General features: G+C 60.4%; 4 protein-coding genes across 6 annotated transcripts; 3 read left to right on the forward strand and 1 right to left on the reverse strand.

The window, feature by feature from the left end:
* Positions 1 to 1469: 1469 nt before the first annotated feature.
* On the forward strand, positions 1470 to 11590 carry TGFA (transforming growth factor alpha). The gene is made up of 6 exons (XM_058820305.1): positions 1470 to 1542; positions 4606 to 4659; positions 7379 to 7493; positions 8921 to 9070; positions 10165 to 10295; positions 11112 to 11590. Exons 1-6 carry the CDS (start codon positions 1512 to 1514, stop codon positions 11117 to 11119), a joined length of 489 nt encoding a protein of 162 aa, XP_058676288.1. The 5' UTR covers positions 1470 to 1511; the 3' UTR covers positions 11120 to 11590.
* A 1184-nt stretch (positions 11591 to 12774) lies between these two features.
* On the forward strand, positions 12775 to 15818 carry FAM136A (family with sequence similarity 136 member A). Of its 3 annotated transcripts, none has more exons than XM_058820110.1 (4): positions 12775 to 12862; positions 13694 to 13834; positions 14232 to 14487; positions 15348 to 15818. In XM_058820110.1, exons 1-3 carry the CDS (start codon positions 12776 to 12778, stop codon positions 14418 to 14420), a joined length of 417 nt encoding a protein of 138 aa, XP_058676093.1. In that variant the 5' UTR covers position 12775; the 3' UTR covers positions 14421 to 14487; positions 15348 to 15818. The 3 variants fall into 3 exon arrangements, 2 of the variants coding, with proteins under 2 accessions (XP_058676093.1, XP_058676095.1); XM_058820112.1 differs by lacking the exon at positions 15348 to 15818 and adding an exon at positions 14842 to 14972; XR_009275711.1 differs by lacking the exons at positions 12775 to 12862; positions 13694 to 13834; positions 14232 to 14487 and adding an exon at positions 15023 to 15104.
* A 78-nt stretch (positions 15819 to 15896) lies between these two features.
* LOC131568180 (prenylcysteine oxidase 1-like) lies at positions 15897 to 20846 on the reverse strand. Its single transcript, XM_058820108.1, has 6 exons — positions 20565 to 20846; positions 19591 to 19797; positions 18870 to 19044; positions 18379 to 18590; positions 18077 to 18229; positions 15897 to 17701 (listed from the first exon to the last, which is right to left on the reverse strand). Exons 1-6 carry the CDS (start codon positions 20653 to 20655, stop codon positions 17043 to 17045), a joined length of 1497 nt encoding a protein of 498 aa, XP_058676091.1. The 5' UTR covers positions 20656 to 20846; the 3' UTR covers positions 15897 to 17042.
* A 435-nt stretch (positions 20847 to 21281) lies between these two features.
* SNRPG (small nuclear ribonucleoprotein polypeptide G) lies at positions 21282 to 23462 on the forward strand. Its single transcript, XM_058820113.1, has 4 exons — positions 21282 to 21358; positions 21567 to 21589; positions 22044 to 22168; positions 23293 to 23462. Exons 1-4 carry the CDS (start codon positions 21327 to 21329, stop codon positions 23341 to 23343), a joined length of 231 nt encoding a protein of 76 aa, XP_058676096.1. The 5' UTR covers positions 21282 to 21326; the 3' UTR covers positions 23344 to 23462.
* Positions 23463 to 23492: the final 30 nt, after the last annotated feature.

A 23492-nucleotide genomic window follows, 5' to 3' on the forward strand; every position in this document is an offset into this window, starting at 1 on the left:
CTGGATTTGGGTCGCCACTCAAAGTTTTGGATCACCACTGGCTGGATTTGGGTCACCACCAGGTTTGGGTCACCACTGACCAGATTTGGGTCACCACTGGCCGGATTTGGGTCACCACCAGATTTGGACACCACTGACCAGATTTGGGTCATTACTGGCTGGATTTGGGTCAGCAGATTTTGGGATGACCAAGGGTGGGGTCAGCAGGATGAGGCCTCCATGGGTTTCCGGATGACCAAGGGTGGGGTCAGCAGATTTTGGGGTGACCGAGGGTGGGGTCGCAGGATGAGGCCTCCACGGGTTTCAGGATGACCAAGGGTGGGATCAGCAGGGTGGTGGCCCTGCAGATTTGGGGATGACCAAGGCTGGGATCAGCAGCAGCTGAGGATGACACAGGATGTGCTGGCAGGGGTTTGGCAACCCGGGAGTCCCGGGGGGGGGACAGGGAGGGACACGGGGGGGCCCTGCTGGTCCCAGGGAGATCTCGGGGGTCCGGGGGGTTCAATGCGGGTGATCACGAGGGGGGGAACCCGCAGGGTGTCGGGGATGGGACCCGCAGGGTGTCCAGGGAGGGGTCCCAAGGGTGGGTCCCGCAAGGTCCCGGTGGTCCCGGGGGTGGGTCCGAGGGGTCCGGGGGTGCTCCCAGGGGTGGTCCCGAGGGTGAATCCAGGGGGGTCCCGGGGATGGGTCCCGCATGGTGTCAGGAGGTCCCGAGGGTGAGTCCCGGTGGTGCCGGGGGTGGGTCCCACAGAGTCCCGGGGGGGTCCCCGGGGTGGGTCCGGAGGGGTCCCGGGGTGGGTCCCGGTGGTCTCGGGGGTGTGTCCCATACGGGGTCCCGGGAGCGGGTCCCGCAGGGTGTCCGAGGAGGGGTCCGGGTGGTCCCGGGAATGGGTTCCGGTAGTCCCGGGTGGGTCCAGGGGGGTCCCGATAGGTGCCGGGGATGGGTCCCGCACGGTGTCGGGTGGTCCCGGGGGTGTGTCCCGGTGGTCCCGGGGATGTGTCCCGGTGGTCCCGGGGGTGGGTCCCGCACAGTCCTGGGGGTGGGATCCACAGCCTCCCGGTGGTCCCGGGGCTGTGTCCCGGTGGTCCCGGGGGTGTGTCCCGCACAGTCCCGGGGATGGGTCCGGCAGGGTCCCGGCGGTCCCGGGGCTGTGTCCCGGTGGTCCCGGGGGTGTGTCCCGCACAGTACCGGGGATGGGTCCGGCAGGGTCCCGGCGGTCCCGGGGCTGTGTCCCGGTGGTCCCGGGGGTGTGTCCCGCACAGTACCGGGGATGGGTCCGGCAGGGTCCCGGCGGTCCCGGGGGTGGATCCCAGCGGTCCCGGGGGTGTGTCCCGCCCGGTGCCCGGGGCGGTCCGGCCGTGCCGCTGCCCGCGCTGTCCCCGCCCCGGCCCGGCCGGTGCCGCCCATTTCCGCCGGGCGGAGCCGCCCCTCGGCCCCGCAGCGGCCCCGCCGCCAGCGCCCGCCCGGCCCGGCCCGGCCCCGGCCCCGCTCGCTCCGGTGCAGCCCCGCCATGGCGGGCGGCCCGGCCGCGCTCGCCCTCGGTACGTGCGGGGCTCAGCCCGGCCCGGCCCGGCTCGGTTCGGTTCGGCCCGGGGGGCTCCGCGACCCCAGCCCGGCCGGACCCCGGAGCGGGGCGGGCTCGGGGGGCTCCGCGGGTGGGTTCTGGGGGTCGCGGGAACGCGGTAAAAACCCTATAAAGATCCTATAAAATTCCTATAAAAACCCCATAAAATTCCCCCGCGCGGGCGCTCCCGAAGTTCGTTCCCTGTGGGAAAGGCGCCTCCGCCGCGACGCGTGAGTACGGCCGCGGTCAGACGCTTAATTAGAGCGGCTAATTAGGGCTGGGGGCTAATTAGAGTGGCGAGGGGGGTGCGAGGGAAGGGGGGGTGGGAAGCGGGGGCGCTCCGGGCTGGAGCCGAGCCGAGCCGGGACGGGACGGGACGGGACGGGACGGGACGGGAGCGGGGATGCTCCCGCGGGAAGGACGGACGGACAGACGGACGGATCCCGGTGCGGGCGGCTGGAGCTCGGCTGGCTTTGTCCCGCTGTGTCCGGCGGTGGCACCGAGCCGCAGCTCCGGTATCCCGGTGGGAAAGCGGCTGCGCTTGGCCCCGCTCCAGCGCCCGGTGCTGCCACCGGTCCGAGCGTCCCCCGATGGCTCCGGCGCCGTGTCCCGCTCCCGTTCCTCATCCAAGGCTCCCTCGGTGGCTCCGGCGCCGTGTCCCGGTCCCGTTCCTCATCCAAGGCTCCTCCGGTGGCTCCGAGCGTCCCCCGGTGGTTCCAGCCCCGTGTCCCTCCTGCCGGGGCTCATCCCGAGCTCCTGTGTCCCGTTCTCTCCCGTTCTCTCCCGTTCTCTCCCGTTCTCTCCCGTTCTCTCCCGTTCTCTCCCGTGGCTCCGGGTCTCTCCGGTGCCGCTGCTCGCCCTCGGGGGGCTCCGAGCGCTCTCCGGCCGTTCCCGGTGGGATCGGAACCCTCGGGGAAGGGAACGGGAGCGCTCCGGGTCCTTGCAGCGGGGATTGGGACCGGGACGGGAATCTCGGGAGAAGCGAGCCGGGAATTGCCGGGGATTACCGGGATGGAGCTGCTGGAATCGCGGTGGGAAAGTTTGGGAGCCTTTCCGAGGGAGAGATTCCCGGAGATCCCAAAGAACGGGGTGGGATGGGCTGGAACAGGGGTGGGGATGGGGCAGCTCCAGCGGGGACCGGGGGTGTCCCGGGGGTGTCCCGGGGGTGTCCGAGTGTCCGGGGGTGTCCGAGTGTCCGGGGGTGTCCGGTGTCCCCGGGCTGGGCCTGGGCATGGAGAATTTGCCAAGTTTTTGGGGAAGTTTCTGTGGGATCGGGGGTGAGGGCTGGGCCAGCCACCTGCCCACGGAGAGCAGCTGGGGAGGGGAACGGAGGAGCTGGAATGCCAAGGGATGGATGCCCACCTGGAATTCCAATGCCGAGGGATGGATGCCCACCTGGAATTCCAATGCCGAGGGATGGATGCCCACCTGGAATTCCAATGCCGAGGGATGGATGCCCACCTGGAATTCCAATGCCGAGGGATGGATGCCCACCTGGAATTCCAATGCCAAGGGATGGATGCCCACCTGGAATTCCAATGCCAAGGGATGGATGCCCTTTGAATGCCCGGGGGATGGACATCCACAGGGATGGATGCCCACTCAGAACCCCAATGCCAAAATGCCAAGGGATGGATGCCCCCCAAATGCCCAGGGCATGGACGCCCTTGGGGATGGATGTCCACTGACCCCACCGGAATGCCAAGGGCAGACGGATGCCCACTCAGGACTGGAATGCCCTCAGGGATGGACTCCCACTGATCCCACTAGAATGCCAAGGGGATGGATGCCCATCCAGAACCAGAATGCCCAGGAGATGAATACCCACTCAGAAATGGAGTGCCCAGGGGATGGATGCCCACTGATCCCTTCAGGATGCCCACAGGGATGGATGCCCACTCAGAACCAGAATGCCCAGGGATGGATGCCCCCCAAATGCCCAGGAGATGGACGCCCTTGGGGATGGATGCCCACTGATCCCACTGGAATGCCAAGGGGATGGATGCCCATTCGGAACCAGAATACCAAGGCATAGATGCCCGCCCAGAACTGGAATGCCAAGGGATGGACACCCACAGGGATGGATGCCCACTGATCCTACTGGAATGCCCAGGGCATGGATGCCCACAGGGATGGATGCCCACTTAGGACCAGAATGCCCAGAAGATGAACACCCACTCAGAACTGGGGTGCCCAGGGGATGGATGCCCCCTCATCCCACCCTGATGGCAGGGGGATGGATGCCCATCCAGAACTGGAATGCCAAGGGATAGATATCCATGGGGATGGATGCCCACTGATCCCACTGGAATGCCAAGGGGGACGGATGCCCACCCAGAACTGGAATGCCAGGGGGATGAACACCCACTCAGAACCTGGATGCCCACTCAGAAATGGAGTGCCCAGGGGATGGATGCCCACTGATCCCATCAGGATGCCCACAGGGATGGATGCCCACTCAGGACCTGGATGCCCACTGGGATGGATGCCCACTCAGGACCTGGATGCCCAGGAGATGAACACCCACTCAGAACCTGGATGCCCACCCAGAACGGGAATGCCAAGGGATGGATGCCCACTCATTCCACTGGAATGCCAAGGAATGGATGCCCAGCCAGAACTGGAATGCCCAGGGAATGGATGCCCACAGGGATGGACGCCCACTGATCCCACTGGAGTGCCAAGGGATGGATGCCCACCCAGAACTGGGATGCCAGGAGGAATGGATGCCCACAGGGATGGATGCCCACTGATCCCATCAGGATGCCCACAGGGAATTCCTGTGTTTTCCTTCAAAATCCTGGAGGTTTTTCCTTAAAAGTCTCCAAGCGATCGCTCGAGGGGGTCGTTCCTGCCACAGGGAATTCCTGCATTTCCCTTAAAAACCTTGAGGATTTTCCCCTTAAAAATTTCCTAAAAATTCCCGCGGTTCCCTTCAAAATCTCGGGGTGGTTTTGCCGACCCTAAATCCCCCTTTGGGGGTTTTTTTGTGGGGTTTTTTTGGGGTCAGGGCGTGGCTGACCCCATTGTCCCTCCCCAGGTGTCCTGCTGGCCGCGTGCCACGCGCTGGACAACAGCACGGCCGGCCGGAGCGGTGAGTGCCCAGCGGGAATTTGGGGGCATTTGGGGGAATTTTGGGGTTTTTTGGTGTCCCACCCTTCCTCTTTATGGGGTTACGGGGCTCTGGGTGGGATACTGGGGCTGAGCTCTGAGGGGAAAACCAGGAATGGTTTCCTGCTCCCAAAAAAGGGGTTCTGGCCCCAAAAGCAGAGTTTCCGGTCCCAAAAACAAAGAGGTTGTGGCCCCCATAAAAGAGGGTTTCTGACCCCAAACACCAAGGGGTTCTGGCCCCAAAAGGAAAGGGTTTGGCCCCAAAAGAAAGGGTTTCCCTACAAGGAAAGGGGGAGCTTTCAGCACCACCAAAAAAGGATTTCCAGCCCCACAAAAAAGGGTTCCTGTTCCCCAAAAGGAAAAGGTTTCCAGCCCCCCAAAAGAAGGATTTCTGGCCCCAAAAGGAAAGGTTTTGGCCCCGAAAGAAAGGGTTTCCCCACAAGGAAAGGGTTTCCAGAAGAATCCCTAAAAACCCCCTCAGACCTGGGGACATGGGGACACCCCAGGGTGGCTTTTCCAGCTCTGGGGACACAGGGACACCCCAGGGTGGCACTTCCCAATGTTGGGGACACCCCAAGGTGGCTCTTCCAGAACTGGGGACACTGGAACATCCCAAGGTGGCTTTTACCAATGTTTGGGACATGGTGACACCCCAAGGTGGCCCTTCCCAGCATTGGGGACACCCCAGGGTGGCTTTTCCAGCTCTGGGGACACAGGGACACCCCAGGGTGGCCCTTCCCAGCACTGGGGACACCCCAAGGTGGCTCTTCCAGCTCTGGGGACACAGGAACGCCCCAGGGTGGCCCTTCCCAATGTTGGGGACACGGGGACATCCCAATCTCAGCCACCCCAAACTTCCCCAGCACTGGGGACTCAGGGACACCCCAAGGTGGCCCTTCCCAGCATTGGGGACACCCCAAAGTGGCTCTTCCAACTCTGGGGACACAGGGACATCCCAGGGTGGCTTCTCCCAATGTCTGGGACATGGAGACACGCCAAGGTGGCTTTTCCCAGTATTGGGGACACCCCAATCCCAGCCACCCCAATCCTCCTCAGCACTGGGGACACAGGGACACCCCAAAGAGCCCCTTCCAAGGTCTGGTGACACTGGGACACCCCAAGGTGGCTCTTCCAGCTGTGGGGACATGGGGACATCCCAGGGTGGCTTTTCCCAGTGTTGGTGACACTGTGACACCCCAAGTGGCTTTTCCCAGCTTTTGGGGACATTGGGACATCCCAATCCCAGCCACCCCAAACCTCCTCAGCACTGGGGACACAGGGACACCCCAAGGTGGCTTTTCCCATCTTTGGGGACACGAGGACACCCCAAGGTGGCTCTTCCAGAACTGGGGACACTGGAACATCCCAAGGTGGCTTTTACCAATGTTTGGGACATGGTGACATCCCAAGGTGGCCCTTCCCAGCTTTGGGGACACGGGGACACCCCAAGGTGGCTTTTCCAGCTCTGGGGACACAGGAACACCCCAAGGTGGCCGTTCCCAGCTTTGGGGACATGGTGACACCCCAAGGTGGCCCTTCCCAGTGTTGGGGACACGGGGACACCCCAAGGTGGCACTTCCCAGCTTTGGGGACATCCCATGGTGGCTTTTCCCAGCCCTGGGGACACAGGAACACCCCAAGGTGGCCGTTCCCAGCTTTGGGGACATGGTGACACCCCAAGGTGGCCCTTCCCAGTGTTGGGGACACGGGGACACCCCAAGGTGGCACTTCCCAGCTTTGGGGACATCCCATGGTGGCTTTTCCCAGCCCTGGGGACACAGGAACACCCCAAGGTGGCCGTTCCCAGCTTTGGGGACATGGTGACACCCCAAGGTGGCCGTTCCCAGCTTTGGGGACATGGTGACACCCCAAGGTGGCCCTTCCCAGTGTTGGGGACACGGGGACACCCCAATCCCATCCCACATCCCAGGCTTTGATCCAGCCCCTCCTTGGGGCTGCCATGAATCCTCCCGGGGCCGGGGCTGGGTCGGGAGCGCCCAAACGATCCCAGCAGGAAATTCCCTCGGGATAATTCACACCAGGGGGTTTGATGGGGTTTAATGGGAACCAGGAGCGGGCCCGGGCTTCCTCCTCCTCCTCCTCCTCCTCCTCCTCCTGAGCTCTTTAGGAAATTCCTCAGGGATTATTGAGGCTGCACCCGGCTGGGATCTTTGGGGTGGATGCACAGAGATCCCAAAGCAAACCCTAAAGCAGCTCTGCTCAACTTTGGGGTGGGGGAAATCTCCTTTTGGGGTGGGAAAAAATCCTTTTGGGGTGGGAAAATCTCCTTTTGGGGCTGGGAAATATTTTGGGGTGGGAAATCTCCCTTTTGGGATGGAAAATCTCCTTTTGGGATGGGTAAAATCTCCTTTTGGGATGGAAGATCTTTTGGGGTGGGAAATCTCATTTTAGGACGGGAAAAACTCATTTTGGGGTGGGAAAATCTCCTTTTGGGGTGAAAAAAACTCATTTTGGGGTGGGAGATCTCCTTTTAGGACGGGACACCTCCTTTTGGGATGGGGAATCTTTTGGAATGGGAAATGTCCTTTTGGGGTGGGAGGGAGCCCAGCCCGGTGTCCCTCTTGTCACCCCAAGGCTGCTACCACCCCTTTCCTCTAACGCCAGCCCTTCCCGGGGGCTGCTCCCCCATTTTTTTGGGATTCTCCCCAAAATCCCCATTTTTCTCCTCGTTTTCCCTCCAGTCCCGGTGGCGGCGGCGGTGAGGTCGCACTTCAACGAGTGCCCGGACTCGCACCGGCAGTTCTGCTTCCACGGCACGTGCCGCTTCCTGGTGCAGGAGGAGAAACCCGCCTGCGTGTGAGTGCCTAAATCCCCTAACCAGAAACTGTGGGGGCAGGAGAAACCTGCGTGTGTGTGAGTGCCTAAATCCCCTAACCATGAAAACTGTGGGGTCAGGAGAAACCTGCGTGTATGTGAGTGCCTAAATCCCCTAAACCTGAAAGTGTAGGGTCAGGAGAGCCTGTGTGTGAGTGCCTAAATCCCCTAACCAGAAACTGTGGGGGCAGGAGAAACCTGCGTGTGTGTGAGTGCCTAAATCCCCTAAGCCCGAAATTATGGGGGCAAGAGAAACCTGCGTGTGAGTGCCTAAATCCCCTAACCATAAACTGTGAGAGAAACCCACCTGCGTGTGTGTGAGTGCCTAAATCCCCTAACCATAAACTGTGAGAGAAACCCACCTGCGTGTGAGTGCCTAAATCCCCTAACCAGAAACTGTGAGAGAAACCCACCTGCGTGTGAGTGCCTAAATCCCCTAACCAGAAACTGTGGGGGAAACCTGCTTGTGTGTGAGTGCCTAAATCCTCTAACCTCAAAACTGTGGGGTCACATCCCTCAAAACTATGGGATCAGGAGGAGAAACCTGCCTGCGTGTGAGTGCCTAAATCCCCTAACCATGAAAACTGTGGGGTCAGGAGAAACCTGCGTGTGTGTGAGTGCCTAAATCCCCTAACCAGAAACTGTGGGGGAAACCTGCTTGTGTGTGAGTGCCTAAATCCTCTAACCATTACATTGTGTGGTCAGGAGAGCCTGTGTGTGAGTGCCTAAATCCCCTAACCTCAAAACTGTGGGGTCACATCCCTCAAAACTATGGGATCAGGAGGAGAAACCTGCCTGCGTGTGAGTGCCTAAATCCCCTAACCATAAACTGTGGGGTCAGGAGAAACCCGAGCGTGTGTGAGTGCCTAAATCCCCTAAACCTGAAAGTGTAGGGTCAGGAGAGCCTGTGTGTGAGTGCCTAAATCCCTGAGAAACCCCAAAACTGTGGGGTCACATCCCTCAAAACTATGGGATCAGGAGGAGAAACCCGCCTGCGTGTGAGTGCCTAAATCCCCTAACCAGAAACTGTGGGGTCATTGTGCTGAGGAAACCCCAAAACTGTGGGGTCAGGAGAACCTGCGTGTGAGTGCCTAAACCCCCCAACCCCAGAACTGTGGGGGCAGGAGAAACCTGAGAAATCCCTGAGAAACCCCAGAACTGTGGGAGAAACCCGCCTGCGTGTGAGTGCCTAAATCCCCTGACCCTAAAACTCTGGGTTTGGGGTCTCAGTGATCCCAAAATTCCAGGGTCAGTGTCCTGGCGATCCCAAAACTCCAGGCTGACCTGCCCTGTGTCCCTGTGTGTCCCCAGGTGTCACTCGGGGTACATGGGGACACCCTGACCTGCCCTGTGTCCCCAGGTGTCACTCGGGGTACGTGGGGACACCCTGACCTGCCCTGTGTCCCCAGGTGTCACTCGGGGTACGTGGGGACGCGCTGTGAGCACGCTGACCTGCTGGCCGTGGTGGCAGCCACCCAGAAGAAGCAGACCATCACTGCCCTGCTCGTGGTGGCCGTGGTGGCCTCGGCCCTGCTCGTCACCGTCTGCGTCCTGGTCCAGTGAGTGCCACCGGGGCTTCCTGGGGACAGCCCGGGACAGGGGACCTGTCCCCATCCCCCTGCCCTGTGTCCTTGTCCCCATCACCGTCCCCATTCCCTATCCCTGACCCTGTCCCTGTCCCCAACCCCATCTCCAACCCAGTCCCTGTCCCCATCTCCGTCCCCCACCCCCATTCCCTGTCCCACCTCTGTCCCCATTCCCCATCCCTGTCCCCATGTCCCCTGTCCCCATTCCCATTTCCAGTGTCCCCATTCCCTGTCCCCTTCCCTGTCCCCATCCCCATCTCTGTGTCCCCATGTCCCTGTCCCCATTCCCCATGTCCCTGTGTCCCCATGTCCCTGTGTCCCTATTCCCCGTCCCCATTCCCATTCCCATTCCCTGTGTCCCCATTCCCCATGTCCCTGTGTCCTGTCCTTGTCCCCATTCCCCATGTCCCTGTGTCCCCATCCCTGTCCCCATTCTGTGTCTCCATTCCCCGTCCCCATTCCCATTCCCTGTGTCCCCATCCATGTCTCTATTCCCCATGTCCCTGTGTCCTGTCCTTGTCCCCGTCCCCATTCCCTGTGTCCCCATGTCCCTGTCGCTGTCCCCATGTCTCCATGTCTGTGTCATTGTCCCCATTCCCCATGTCCCTGTCTCTGACCCCCTGTCACTGTCCCATTGCTGTCCCCGTTGCTGTCCCCAGCTGCTGTCACCTGTGGAAGCGCTGGCCTTGTCCCCATGTCCGTCCCTGTCCCCATGTCCCATTGCTGTGTCCGTTGCTGTCCCCAGCTGCTGCTACCTGCAGAAGTGCTGGCCCTGTCCCTGTCCCCATGTCTGTCCCCATGTCCCATTGCTGTCCCTATTGCTGTCCCCATTGCTGTCCCCAGCTGCTGCCGCCTGCAGAAGCGCTGGCCCTGTCCCCATGTCCCTGTCCCCATGTCCCTGTTGCTGTCCCCATGTCCCATCGCTGTCCCATCGCTGTCCCATCGCTGTCCCATTGCTGTCCCCAGCTGCTGCCGCCTGCAGAAGAGCTGGCCCTGTCCCCATGTCCCTGTCCCCATGTCCCTGTTGCTGTCCCCATGTCCCATCGCTGTCCCGTTGCTGTCCCCAGCTGCTGTCGCCTGCGGAAGCGCTGGCCCTGTCCCTGTCCCTGTCCCGGTTGGTGCCGCGAGCCCGGAGCCGGCCCCGAGAAACCGGGGGGGCTGCTCAAGGGGGGAGCGTCCTGCTGCCACAGCGAGACAGGTGAGGGACACCTGGGGACATCCACGGGACACCACAGGACGCCTGGGACACATGGGGACACATGGGGACACATGGGGGTGACAGGAGAAACCGGGGGGGCTGCTCAAGGGGGAGCGTCCTGCTGCCACAGCGAGACAGGTGAGGGACACCTGGGGACACCTGGGACAGGGAAAGGGACACCTGAGACACAGGGGACACTTGGGACAGGTGAGGGGACATCTATGGGACACCAGGGGACACGAGGGAAACCTGGGAACATCCATGGGACACGTGGGACGGGTGAGGGACACCTGGGGACACCTGGGGCAGGTGAGGGGAGACCTGGGGACACAGGGGATGGGTGAGGGACATGTGGGGACACCGGGGACACCTAGGACACCTGGGACAGGGGAGGGGACACCTGGGACACAGGGGACACCTGGGACAGGTGAGGGGAGACCTGGGGACACAGGGGATGGGTGAGGGAACACCTGGGACAGGTGAGGGATATGTGGGGACACAGAGGACACCTAGGACACCTGGGACAGGGGAGGGGACACCTGGGACACAGGGGACACTTGGGACAGGTAAGGGGACATAGGGGACAGGTGAGGGGACACCTGGGGACATCCATGGGACACCTAGGGACACCTGGGACAGGGGAGGGGACACCTGGGACAGGTGGAGGACACCAGGAACACTTAGGGTCACTTGGGACAGGGGAGGGGACACCTGGGGACATCCATGGGACACCTAGGGACACCTGGGACAGGTGGGGGACACCTGGGGACACAGGTGACACCCTGATGTGTAACCGCTGCCATTCCACCCCCACAGGTGTGTGACAGACCCGGGACCACCTGGGGACACCTGGGGACGCCCCAGGACCGTCCCCTCCCCGCCTCAGATCCTTTTTGGGGCGTTTTCCCCTTTTCCCACCGTTTCCCCGGGGTCTCCCTCGACTCTCGGGTCGTTTTCCCGGGACTTCTCAAACCCAAATATTTGGGATTTTAACCCAAACCCCCGCCAGGATGGGGATTTATTTTTCTACAGAAAAGAAAAAAAAACACCCAAGCCCGGCTCATTTTTGGGGACAAATCCCAGCTTTTTATTAATAATAAATGAATTTAAATCCCAGGAAACCTCCTCGGGCTGGAGGCACAGCCTTAACTCCCCCTTAGTAACCAACCCAGAGCTTTTCCCTCTGTTTTGGGGTTGTTTTTGGGGTTTTTTGGGTTTTTTTTAAGTCGTGGTTACTCTCATGTCTTCTGTATATGTTGCACTGAAAGTTAATATTTAATGTTTTAATTTATTTCGCCTGGTTTAAATTAATTTTGATTCCTATAAAGATGTTCTTGTCATCGCCTGGTCTTTGGGTTTGTTTTTTTTTTTCCATCCTAAAAACCTGACTTAGAGTTATTTAAGATTTAGATGTAAATTATTTAGTTATTTAGATGTAAAAACAATTTTTTTTACAGAAAATTCGTGGCTTGGGGTTTTTTTGGTGGGGGGATATTTGGGAAGGAGATGCTGAATCCCACAGCTGGGAGTGGGGGGATATTCCCAGGGGTGGCTGAGCCCCAAATTCCAAAATTTTCATCCCAAATTTTGAAGCCCAATGCCCCAATATCGAACTCAGACCCATTTTCCCATAATTTTATCCCAAATTTTGAAGAACAGTTTTAGGATCAGCCCCAAATTCCCAAATTTTCATCCCAAATTTTCAAGCCCTGATGCCCCAGTTTTGGCCCCATTCTGGGGCAGATTTGGGGCAATTCCCATCAGTTTGGGGCTGGTCCCGGAGGTTTTGGGACAATTCCTGGCAGTTTTAGGGGGATTCTCTGCAGTTTGGGGTCACTTTGGGGGTGATTCGCAGCAATTTTGGGACAATTCCCTGCAGTTTTGGGGGGGGATTCTCCGCGGTTTTGGGGCGGGTTTGGGACGATTCTCAGCAGGTTTGGGGCGATCCCCGCTAGTTTTGGGGCTGTTTGGGACAATTTCCCTCAGGTTTGGGGCGATTCGGGGCTTTTCGGTTGCCCAGCGGGTTTGGGGGTGATTCAGGGCGCTTTTGGGGCGGTTCCCGTTGATTTTGGGGCGGTTCCGGACGGATTTGGGGCGATCCCCCTCACGTTTGGGGCGGGTTTTGGGGCGATTCCCCTCAGATTTGGGGCGGTTCCCGTTGATTTTGGGGCTGTTCCCCTCAGGTTTGGGGCGGGTTTTGGGGCGATTCCCGTTGGTTTTGGGGCGGTTGCCCTCAGGTTTAGGGCGGATCGGGGCGGGTTTGGGGCGGGTCTAGCGCAGGGCCGGGCGCAGGCCGCGGTTCGGGGCGAGTTCTAAAGCGGATTTAGGGCTGGTTTAGGGCTGGTTTAGGGCTGGTTTAGGGCGGATCGGGGCGGGTTTGAGGGCAGGTTTAGGGCGGGCCCATGGTGGAGGCGGTGCAGGGCCGGGTTTAGGGCGGATCGGGGCGGGCTTAGGGCGGGTTTAAGGTTTAGAGCGGGCCCATGGCGGAGGCGGCGCAGGGCCGGGTGCAGGCCGCGGTGGAGAGCGCGGTGCAGGGGCTGGAGCGGGAGCAGATCCGCGGCATGCAGGTACCGGGCACACTCGGGGACACTCGGGGACACGGGGGGGACAGGCAGGGAGGGGTCCAGGGCACCCACACACACACACACGTGGGTGCCCGAGCAGCGCCGGGACCGGCCCCCATACACACCCTGAGACTCCCCCCCCAATTCACTGTGACCCCCGCATACACCCTCTGTGCCCCCCAAGTGCATCTTCTGTGTCCCCCAACACACCCTGTGGCCCCTAAACACACCCTGTGCCCCCCACACACCCTGTGCCTTCCACACCCTGTACCCCCCCCCAGTACATGTCCTGTACCCCTCACACATTCCCTGTGCCCCCCAACACACCCTGTGTCCTGCAAGTGCATCCCCGGTGCCCCCAAACACACCCTGTGCCCCCTAAACACCCCCTGTGCACCCCCAGTTCATCCCCTTGTGCCCTGTAAATGCACCCTGTGCCCCCCACAGTTCATCTCCTATACCCCTCACACATCCCCTGTGCCCCCCAACACACCCCCTGCCCCCTAAATACATTCTGTGGCCCCCAGTGCATCTCCTGTACCCCTCATACATTCCCTGTGTCCCCAAGACACTCTGTGCCCTCCACGCCCTGTGCCCCCTAAATGAACCCTGTACCCCCCAAGCTCATCTCCTGTGCCCCCCAACAGACCCTGTTAACCCCTTGTCCCCCGTGTCCCCAGGGTACCCCGTGTCCCCTGGTGTCCCCCGTTAACCCGTGTCCCCAGGGTGCCCTGTGTCCCGTGTCCCCAGAGTACCCCATGTCCCCTGTTGCTCCCCATTACCCCGTGTCCCCAGGGTACCCCCCGTTAACCCCTTGTCCCCCTGTGTCCCCAGGGCGCCATGTTCCGCTGCAGCGCGCGGTGCTGCGAGGACGCCGCAGCGTCCATGCAGGAGGTGCAGCGCTGCATCGAGCGCTGCCACGCGCCCCTGGCCCGCGCCCAGGCCATCGTCACCGCCGAGCTTGAGCACTTCCAGGTGAGGAGGGGGCACCAGGACCCTGGGGACAGCACCGGGACCCCTGGGACAGCACCGGGATAGCACTGAGATAGCACTGGGACCCCTGGGACAGCACTGGGAGCCCTGGGGACAGCACTGGGAGCCCTGGGATAGCACTGGGACCCCTGGGGACAGCTCTGGGAGCCCTGGGATAGCACTGCGACCCTGGGCAGGACATGAGCCCCCAATCCCTGCACCCCCAATGCATTCCCTGTGCCCCCTACACCCAGTCCATCCCCTGACCTCCCTGTCCTGTGCTGACCCCCCAGTCCCCCCAGTGACCGTGCCATCCCCAGGACTGGCTGAGCTGCTGCCCCCCCAGTCCCCTCAGTGTCCCCAGTGTCCCCAGTCCCCCCAGTGACCGTGCCATCCCCAGGACCGGCTGAGCCGCTGCTCGCTGCAGTGCTCGGACCAGGCCAAGGACGCCCTGGACTCGGGGGGCTCGGAGCCGCGCGTGCGGGGCCAGCTGGACGCCTGCCTGGCCACCTGCGGGGAGCAGCACCTGCGCCTCGTGCCCGCCATGGCCAAGAAGATGCGGGACGGGCTGGCCAGCATCCAGCAGTGACAGCGGGGACACCCCCGGGACACCCCGGGGACACCCCCGCAGCAGCACGCACTCATTAAAGGCCAAGGTGGCACCTCCCAACAACCGCGGGTGCTGCTGGGGGTGATGGGGGAGAATAGGAGGCCCTGGGGGTGATGGGGGGAACTGGCGGGGCACTGGGGGTGATGGGGGAGAACAATGGGGGCTGGGGGTGATGGGGGCGACTGGGGTGATGGGGGAGAATAGGGGGAACTGGGGGGCACTGGAGTGGGCGATAGAGGGTGATGGAGGACACTGGGGAAACTGGGGCTGATTGGGTGGGTGCTGAGGGGAGACTGCAGGTATGGGGAGGTATTGGGGGGTGATGCTTGGGAACAGTGGCACACACACACACGCACACACACACACACGTGTGACCCTGTGCACACACACTCTCACCCAGGTGTGCACACCTGCACACGCGCACACCGCGTGCCCGTTCGCGCCGCACGCCGTGGGGGCCATGCCGCCGTACCTCCCCGTGTAGCCGCGCACTCCCCTCACCGCACCCTGCTTCGCTCCATTCCCGCCCCGCTGCCTTCCCCTGGCTGCGCCGCTACTCGGGTGAGTGCGGTAGCGCCGCGGGGGCCGCCATTGGCTGCCCGGCAGGGACGGGCCGGGCGCTGCGGGCGCCATGAGCAAAGCGCACCCGCCCGAACTGAAAAAGTGCGTCCGGAGGGGCCGGGGCCGCGCCGGGGAGCGAGGGGAGCCGGGCACGGTGTGGGGGGAAGCGGGCACCGGGCACCGGAACGGCGCGGTCCGCCGCTGGCCGGTGTCCCGGCGTGCATCGCCGCTGGCCGGTGCTCCGCTGCAATGGCGGCGGGAGGGGGCGGTTCGTGAAGGGATAATGGCGGGGGCTCCTGCCCCGTCCCCACCAGCCGGTGCTCACCCGCTGCCTTCTCGTTGCAGGTTCATGGACAAGAAGCTGTCGTGTGAATTCTGGAACTGATCCCACCCCGATCCTCTGCCCGCGACCCCAGCCCGCTCTGATCCCTGTCACGGTGCCCGGGGACCCTCACGGTCATCGAGGAGTCCGTGGAGATGGGGGCGGGCAACAGAACAACACCGGCAGGGTGCTGAGGGCACTGGGAACGGGGTGCTGAGGGCACTGGGAGCACTGGTGGAGCCGTGTGTGCGCAATGAGGGGGAAGTTTGGTAAAGCACAGGAATGGGAATTCAGAGCTTTGGGTGCTTCTCAGCTCCCTCCTTCCAGGTGATCCGAGGGAACAGCATCATCACGCTGGCAGCTTTGGAACGAGTATAAAACCCCTGGAAAAACCTCAAATTCCCCAGCACCAGTTCCATTCCGTTGTCCATGACTCTGCTCCTGAGTGTACAATTATTTTGGTTTTGTTATTAAATCAGTTTTGTAATGGTTGACCTAACTCAAGCCTTTCTCGCACCAGTTTTTGGTAGCTGGGTGTTAATTCCACTCCCAACACTGGGAAAACTCAAGGAAAACTTTAATTTATTGATGTGAATGTTAAATTTGTGCTATTTTAGGTGGTTTTCTCCTTCAAAACATGGACATTGTTAAATTCTTTATTAGCTTCATACCTGAACACAGTGATGGATATTGGTGGTTCTTCCTCTTTCCCACCCATTTTGGCAGCTCCCACCACCCCATTCCCCCCAGTTTCCACCCTGAGGAAAAATTAATTGGCAGGAAAAGTTGGGGCAGAGGGATGGACAGCCAGGGAGTTGATATTCCCAGCTGGAGGGCACTTTTGGGGTCAATATGGCATTTTTCATGAATTCCCTAATCTCAGACAAGGATAAATCAAGGTCTTCGAGGAGTTTGTGTGAGAAAATGTCCCGGCTTAGTTGGGAACGCTTCACTGCTCCTGTTCCCTCCTGAGCTGGCCAAAGAGCTTCCAGGTGGCACCAGGGGAGGTCAAGATGAGATATTGGGAGGAATTTTGTCATGGAAGGAAGGCTTGTCCAGCCTAGGCTGTGGCAGAGTCATCAACCCTTGGAAGTGTCCAAACAACGCGTGGACGCGGCACTTGAGGAGATCGTTAATGGTGAACGTGGTTGGGTTGATGGTTGGACTTGAAGGTCCTAACAACTTCGAGACTCTTGATGGTTGTGAAGGTTTTGATGTTTTTGAGGGTCTTGAAGATCCTAATGGCCTTGAAAGTTTTGATCATTCTTGGAGATCTTGAAGATCTTGGTGATCCTGAAGGTCTAGAAGGTTTTGATGTTCTTGATGGTTTTGAAGGTCTTGAAACTCATCCGACCTTAAGGATCCCATGATCCTATGAAACACCTCCTAGGAGGGGTGAAGCACTGAGTTCATTAGTGTTAATTATGGCATCTTGATGGTCTTGAAGGTCTTGATGTTCTTGGAGGTCATGATGTTCTTGAAGACCTTCCAATCCTAAGGATCCCATGATCCTATGAAACACCTCCTTGGAGGGGCAAACTATAGAGTTGATTAGTGTTAATTGCAGCATCTTGAAGGTCTTGATGTTCGTGAAGATGTTGAAGGTCATGATGTTCTTGAAGACCCTCCAATCCTAAGGATCCCACGATCCTACGGAACACCTCCTAGGAGGGGCGCAGCACAGAGTTCGTTAGCGTTAATTAAGCCCCGGGGGCGTGTCAGAGCTCCGTTTTGAGCCTCTCGTGCAGGTCCTCCTGGTCGACGCTGGCGCCGTGGCCGTGCCAGCGGTGGAAGGCGAGCAGGGCGGCGTTGCGGGCGGCGATGGCGCTCATCTCCATGGCGCTGGCGGCGCGCTCCAGCCCGTTCAGGTAGTAGAGCCGCTCGTGCAGCACGATGGGGGGAAACCTCTCGGGAGCGCTGTACTGGGGATACGCCAGCCACGGCTTCACCTTCACCGAGTCGTAGGAGGAGAAGAGCAAACTGAGCTGCTCCTTGCTGAGCTCCTCGTTGGAAAACACCTTCCAGACGGCCGAGGGCAGCGGCAGCGTCTCGCCCGTGCCCGTGTCACCCACGGGGGGCTCCAGGTTCACGCTGTTGAAGAACAGTTTGGGATTGTCCGTAGTGAAAACGGCTCCAAGATGAAAATCCTGGGGGTCCTGGTAGCCAAAGAAGGAGGTGTTCAAGCGCCCGTGCACCAGGGTGGTGAAGATCTGCTGGAAGGGATTGGGGAATTCCGGGATGGGAGGGTCGAAGTTGCGGAAGGTGATGTTGGCCATCTTGCGGCCGAGCGGCGCCGCGATGACCACGATGTCGTAGGTGTCCCCTGTGAGCCCCGAGGACGTGTTGTAGGTGACCTCGTAGAGCTTCACCACATCCCCTGTGGAGAGCAGCTCGGTTATCCTGACCCTGCTGGGAGGGAATCCCAACTGTCCCTGGCATCCCAACATTTGGGTTCATCAATTTGTGCAGCTGGGTTTGGAGCCCTGTTTTCATGGAAGGTTTTGGATTGGAAGGGATCCTGAAGCCCATCCAGTTCCATGGCAGAGACACATTCCTCTATCCCAGCTTGCTCTAAGCCCACCCAGTCTGACCTTGGACACTTCTGGGGATGCAGGGACAGCCACAGCTCCTCTGGGAATCCCATGCCAGCACCCCAGGGAGGAATGTTCATTTTGAAACCCTCCATGGGGCCAAGATTGCTCTCCAGTGTCACCATCCCCTCCCCACTGAAGGGAACTCCAGCCCCACTCACCACCACGCTGGTGTCTGGTTTTTGGCTCTATGGACACGACTGTTCCCGGGATAACCTCGGCCTTGGAGGAGTAGATGAGGCCGGAGCACACGAGTTTGTTCCCCCCTTTCACAGACCAAAGGCCTGACTCCAGCCAGGCTGAAAGGAGAGCACCTGCAAGGAAATCACCTCTGTCAGAGCAGGGAAACACTGGAAAAACAAACTGCAAAACTGGGGGGATTAATGTCCCTTTGGGACACAGAGCTGGGAGCCAGAGAGCAGGAACCCAACAGCCAGGATGGGAGGCTCCTCCACACACTCACCAACAAAGCCATTGACGGTGACCCCTTGGCCATAAGCAAACCTCATGATGGGACACACCACGTGGTTGATGAATTTCTGGGAGAAGCCTGCTTTCTGCATGGCCTCGTCGATGCTCTGGTTCAGCAGCCGCGCGAAGTCGTCGCCGCCCAGGGCGTGCAGCAGGCGCTCGTTGCTGCTGAAGGCGTAGTCGTGCATCTGGTACCGGTAGATCCTGTCGGTGCCCACAGGGATTGTCCTGTCAATGAGCTCTGGCCCTGGCACCCGCGGGGAGCTCACGGGGTGGCTCTGGGGGACCGCAGGACAAGGAGGCTCAAGAGGGCAGGTTCAGGTTCCAGATTGGGGACTTTTATGAGGATGGAGCGGCTGCACCACCCCTGGAAGTGCCCAAGGACGGAGCTTGGAGCCACCAGGGACAGAGCAAGGTGTCCCATGGCATGAGGTGTCCCTAATGTCCCTTTCCCAATTTTTCCCCTTCAGGACCCCAGCCCACCTCATGAACTTGTCCAGGATGTCCTCCACCCACATGGACATGCGCAGGGGGTTGAGCCCATAGTGCCACAGCAGCTTGGGGCGGTTGATGAAGGACCAGCTGCTCTCCTCAAACACAAATTCCTCCCCGTTATAAACACCTGAGGGGCCGCCCGGGAGTGTGTTGGCTGAAAGGCCTTTGGGAAAATGACAGAAAAAGGTAATTTAGGCAAAGGCAGAGCTATTCCACCTGAGTTACAACTTCCTCAGATAACCTGGCTTCGTGCTGATAAGAATGAGTGATTGAAAATTGGAGTGCCAAAGTGTGGAAAGGGGAATTAGTCAGGGAGTGATTGGAGGTGGTTTTTGGACCTTTATGATGCCATAAGGAGGTCACATATGGACAGAGGTGAAACCATTCCCACTGGGATGTGGGTTTCCTTTTCCTGGAGTGGGGCATGGGGGAGGTGATGGGCTATTTGGGAAGGAAAGTGTCCTGTGAGTGGGGGATATTGGACAAAGGTGATTACTAGGGAAGTAAATGGGGGAATATTGGCAAAAGAACAGGAACTATTGGGGAAGGATATTGGGGACTACTGGAGGTGGATAAGGAGCTACCAAGCCTTGTTCTTTTGAGGGATGTCCCCCAGCAGAGTGGGACCCACAGCACCCAGGGGGATCATTTTCGGATCAAGGCACACTTTTGGGACTGGGAAACACCAAGGTGGGGTGTCCATGCTCACCCAGCTCCTGGACAAAATGCTTCATGTGCAGGTTGAGGGGGTGGATCACGGACCCCCCTGCCTCGTAGCTGGCCCCCTCCACGTCCAGCGTGTCCAGCCGGCCGCCCAGCGCTGCCTTCTCCAGCACGTGCAGCTGCACGCTGCGGCCGAACTTCTGCCGCAGGAAATACGCGGCGGCCGAGCCGCCGATCCCGCCGCCCACCACGGCTGCGAGAAGGGGGCACGGTCACCTTCACAGCCCCATGAACCCCCCCCTCACACACCCCCCTCACAGGCCCCTCATGGGCTCCCCACCCCAATCCCCTCACAGGAACCCCTCACAGACCCCTCAAGGACCCACCACCCTTATTCCATCAAGGGAGCCCCCTTACAGATCCCTCACGGACCCCTGCATGACAGATCCCCTCTGGGGAATTCTCTCACACACCCGTCATGGCCTCGCCACCCCAATCCCCTCGAAGGAGCCCCCTCCATATCCCCTGGCCCTTGATGGTCCCCTCACAGGCTCCCCTTGACCTTCAAGGACCTTGAGGGGTCCCCCATTGCACCTTCCTCACAGATCCCCTCAAAGGATCCTCTGCTCACCTTTCCCTGACCCCCACAGATCCCTCACTGTTCCCCCCACTTTAGATCCCTCATGGGACACCCCCCATACTCCCTGACCCACATAGGTCCCCTCAGGGGCCTCCCATGACAGATCCCTTCAATGTCCCTCAAGGAATTCTCCCTTATCCTCACGGATCCCCTGAAAGGATCCCAGGGGCACCCCCTGCTCCTCCCAGATCCCCTCATCCCTTCAAGGGACACCCCTTCACCGCGCCTGTGACAGATCTGACAGATCTCCTTAAGAGATCTCCCCTGAGCTTTCCCCTCACAGATCCCTGCCCCAGTTCCCCGTCCCTGACAGCCGCCCTCCGTCACACAACCGCCTCCCCTGATCCCGCGGCCATGGCCCGCTCTATCCCCGTTCGCACCGATCTTGGAGGGCCCATGGCGGAGGCTGAGGGCGGGTGGGCAGAGCGCGGCGAGCAGCAGCAGCGGCAAGACACTGCCGAGGCCCGGCATGGCGGCGGGGAAGGGCAGAGGGCGATGGGCGGACCGGGAGCGGGTTCGATTCCAGGGGGCGCACGGACCTTTTGTGTCCCTCTGAATTGTTATCCAGAATTACGAAATGCGTCCTTTTATCCTGAATTCCAAAGTCCTTTCTTTTACTTCATCTACTTTTAATTAATTCAGTTTAAGTCCATTGCTTTAATTTTCCCGCTCCCCCGGCCCCTCCGGCCGCCCGCCGCCGCCATCTTGCGAGGAGCCGGCGTCCCTCGGGCTGCCCAGGGCTCACGCGGCAGCACCGGCGGACGGCAACAGCCAAAGAGGGCGGCGCCGCCGCCATGGAGGATGAAATGCCCAAGACCCTGCGCACATGTGAACATTTCACACACACACGTGTGCACATGTGGACACACATGTACAAAGGCAGACTCACACACAACATGCGCGCACGCGCGCCGCACGCCGTGGGGGCCATGCCGCCGTACCTCCCCGTGTAGCCGCGCACTCCCCTCACCGCCCCCTGCTTCCCCCCCTTTGCGCCCCGCTGCCTTCCCCTGGCTGCGCCGCTACTCGGGTGAGTGCGGTAGCGCCCCGAGCCCCGCCATTGGCTGGCGCGGAGAGACGCACGGCGCGGTGACGTCAGAGCGCGGCAGCGCGGCAGAGACGGGCCGGGGGCTGCGGGCGCCATGAGCAAAGCGCACCCGCCCGAGCTGAAAAAGTGCGTCCGGAGGGGCCGGGGCTGCACCGGGGGGCGAGGGGAGCCGGGCACGGTGTGGGGGAAGCGGGCACCGGAACGGCGCGTTCCGCCGCTGGCCGGTGCTCCGCTGCAATGGCGGCGGGAGGGGGCGGTTCGTGAGGGGATAATGGCGGGGGGCTCCTGCCCCGTCCCCACCAGCCGGTGCTCACCCGCTGCCTTCTCGTTGCAGGTTCATGGACAAGAAGCTGTCGTGTGAGTTCTGGAACTGATCCCACCCCGATCCTCTGCCCGCGACCCCAGCCCGCTCCCCTCACGGTGCCCGGGGATCCCCGCCCGCCCCCCAGCAGGGCCCGGTTTTGGGGACCCCCGCGCACCCCTCACAGAGCCCAGGGAGGGGGTCCCGGCTGCTGGGGCTGGCACTCGGGTCTGCCCCCTGCAACATCCCTGATGGATTTCAAACCTTGCAGCTCATTAATTAAAATTCTAATTCGCTCATTAAGCCGTAATTCATTAACTTAACTATAAAATGAGTTGAAAATTCATTCTTTTCCCCTTATCTCATTATGGGTTGTGCTCAGTCCTTCCTTCCCATTCACCCCCTGCGGGTCCCGCTCATTCCAAGCTGCAGATTTGGGGGCAAACAGTCCCGTTTTGGGAACTCTCCCATTTTGGGAACCGTCCCCCTTTAACCCCTGCGTTCCCGCAGTGAAGCTGAACGGCGGCCGGCACGTGCAGGGCATCCTGCGGGGCTTCGACCCCTTCATGAACCTGGTGATCGACGAGTGTGTGGAGATGGCGGCGGGCGGGCAGCAGAACAACATCGGCATGGTGGTGAGGGCACTGGGAGCACTGGGAGCGGGGTGCTGAGGACACTGGGAGCACTGGGAGTACTGGGATTGGGGTGCTGAGGGCACTGGGAGTACTGGGAATACTGGGATTGGGGTGCTGAGGGCACTGGGAGCACTGGGAGTACTGGGATTGGGGTGCTGAGGACACTGGGAGTACTGGGATTGGGGTGCTGAGGACACTGGGAGCACTGGGATGGGGGTGCTGAGAGCACTAGGAGCACTGGGAGTACTGGGATTGGGGTGCTGAGGGCACTGGGAGTAGTGGGAATACTGGGATTGGGGTGCTGAGAGCACTGGGAGCACTGGGAGTGGGGTGCTGAGGACACTGGGAGCGGGGTGCTGAGGGCACTGGGAGCACTGGGATGGGGGTGCTGAGGGCACTGGGAGTACTGGGAATACTGGGATTGGGGTGCTGAGAGCACTGGGAGTACTGGGATTGGGGTGCTGAGGGCACTGGGAGTACTGGGAATACTGGGATTGGGGTGCTGAGAGCACTGGGAGCACTGGGAGTGGGGTGCTGAGGACACTGGGAGCGGGGTGCTGAGGGCACTGGGAGCACTGGGATGGGGGTGCTGAGGGCACTGGGAGTACTGGGAGTACTGGGATTGGGGTGCTGAGGGCACTGGGAGCACTGGGATGGGGGTGCTGAGAGCACTGGGAGTACTGGGATTGGGGTGCTGAGGACACTGGGAGTACTGGGATGGGGGTGCTGAAGGCACTGGGAGCACTGGGATTGGGGTGCTGAGGACACTGGGAGTGGGGTGCTGAAGGCACTGGGAGCACTGGGATTGGGGTGCTGAAGGCACTGAGAGTACTGGGTGTACTGGGATGGGGGTGCTGAGTGCACTGGGAGTACTGGGATTGGGGTGCTGAGGACACTGGGAGTACTGGGTGTACTGGGAGTGGGGTGCTAAAGGCACTGGGAGCACTGGTGGAGCTGTGTGTGGAATGAGCAGGAGGTTTGGTGAGGAACAGGAATGGGAGATCCATCTGGTTTCATCCTTGTGGGGGAATTGCAGGCAAATTTTCAGGGATTTTTGGGGAAACAAACTGAAACAAGCTGTTACTTTCAATCAGAGGTAACAGCTCTCACCTTCCCCGTTGCAGGTGATCCGAGGGAACAGCATCATCATGCTGGAAGCTTTGGAACGAGTATAAACCCCTGGAAAACCCCAAATCCCCACCCACCGCTTCCATTCCCTCGTCCACAATGCCGCCCAGGAGTGAACAATTATTTTGGTTTTGTTATTAAATCAGTTTTGTAATGGTTGACCTAACTCAAGCCTTTCTCATATCAATTTTTGGCA

Source organism: Ammospiza caudacuta, chromosome 26, assembly GCF_027887145.1.
Source record: "Ammospiza caudacuta isolate bAmmCau1 chromosome 26, bAmmCau1.pri, whole genome shotgun sequence".
NCBI lineage: Eukaryota > Metazoa > Chordata > Aves > Passeriformes > Passerellidae > Ammospiza > Ammospiza caudacuta.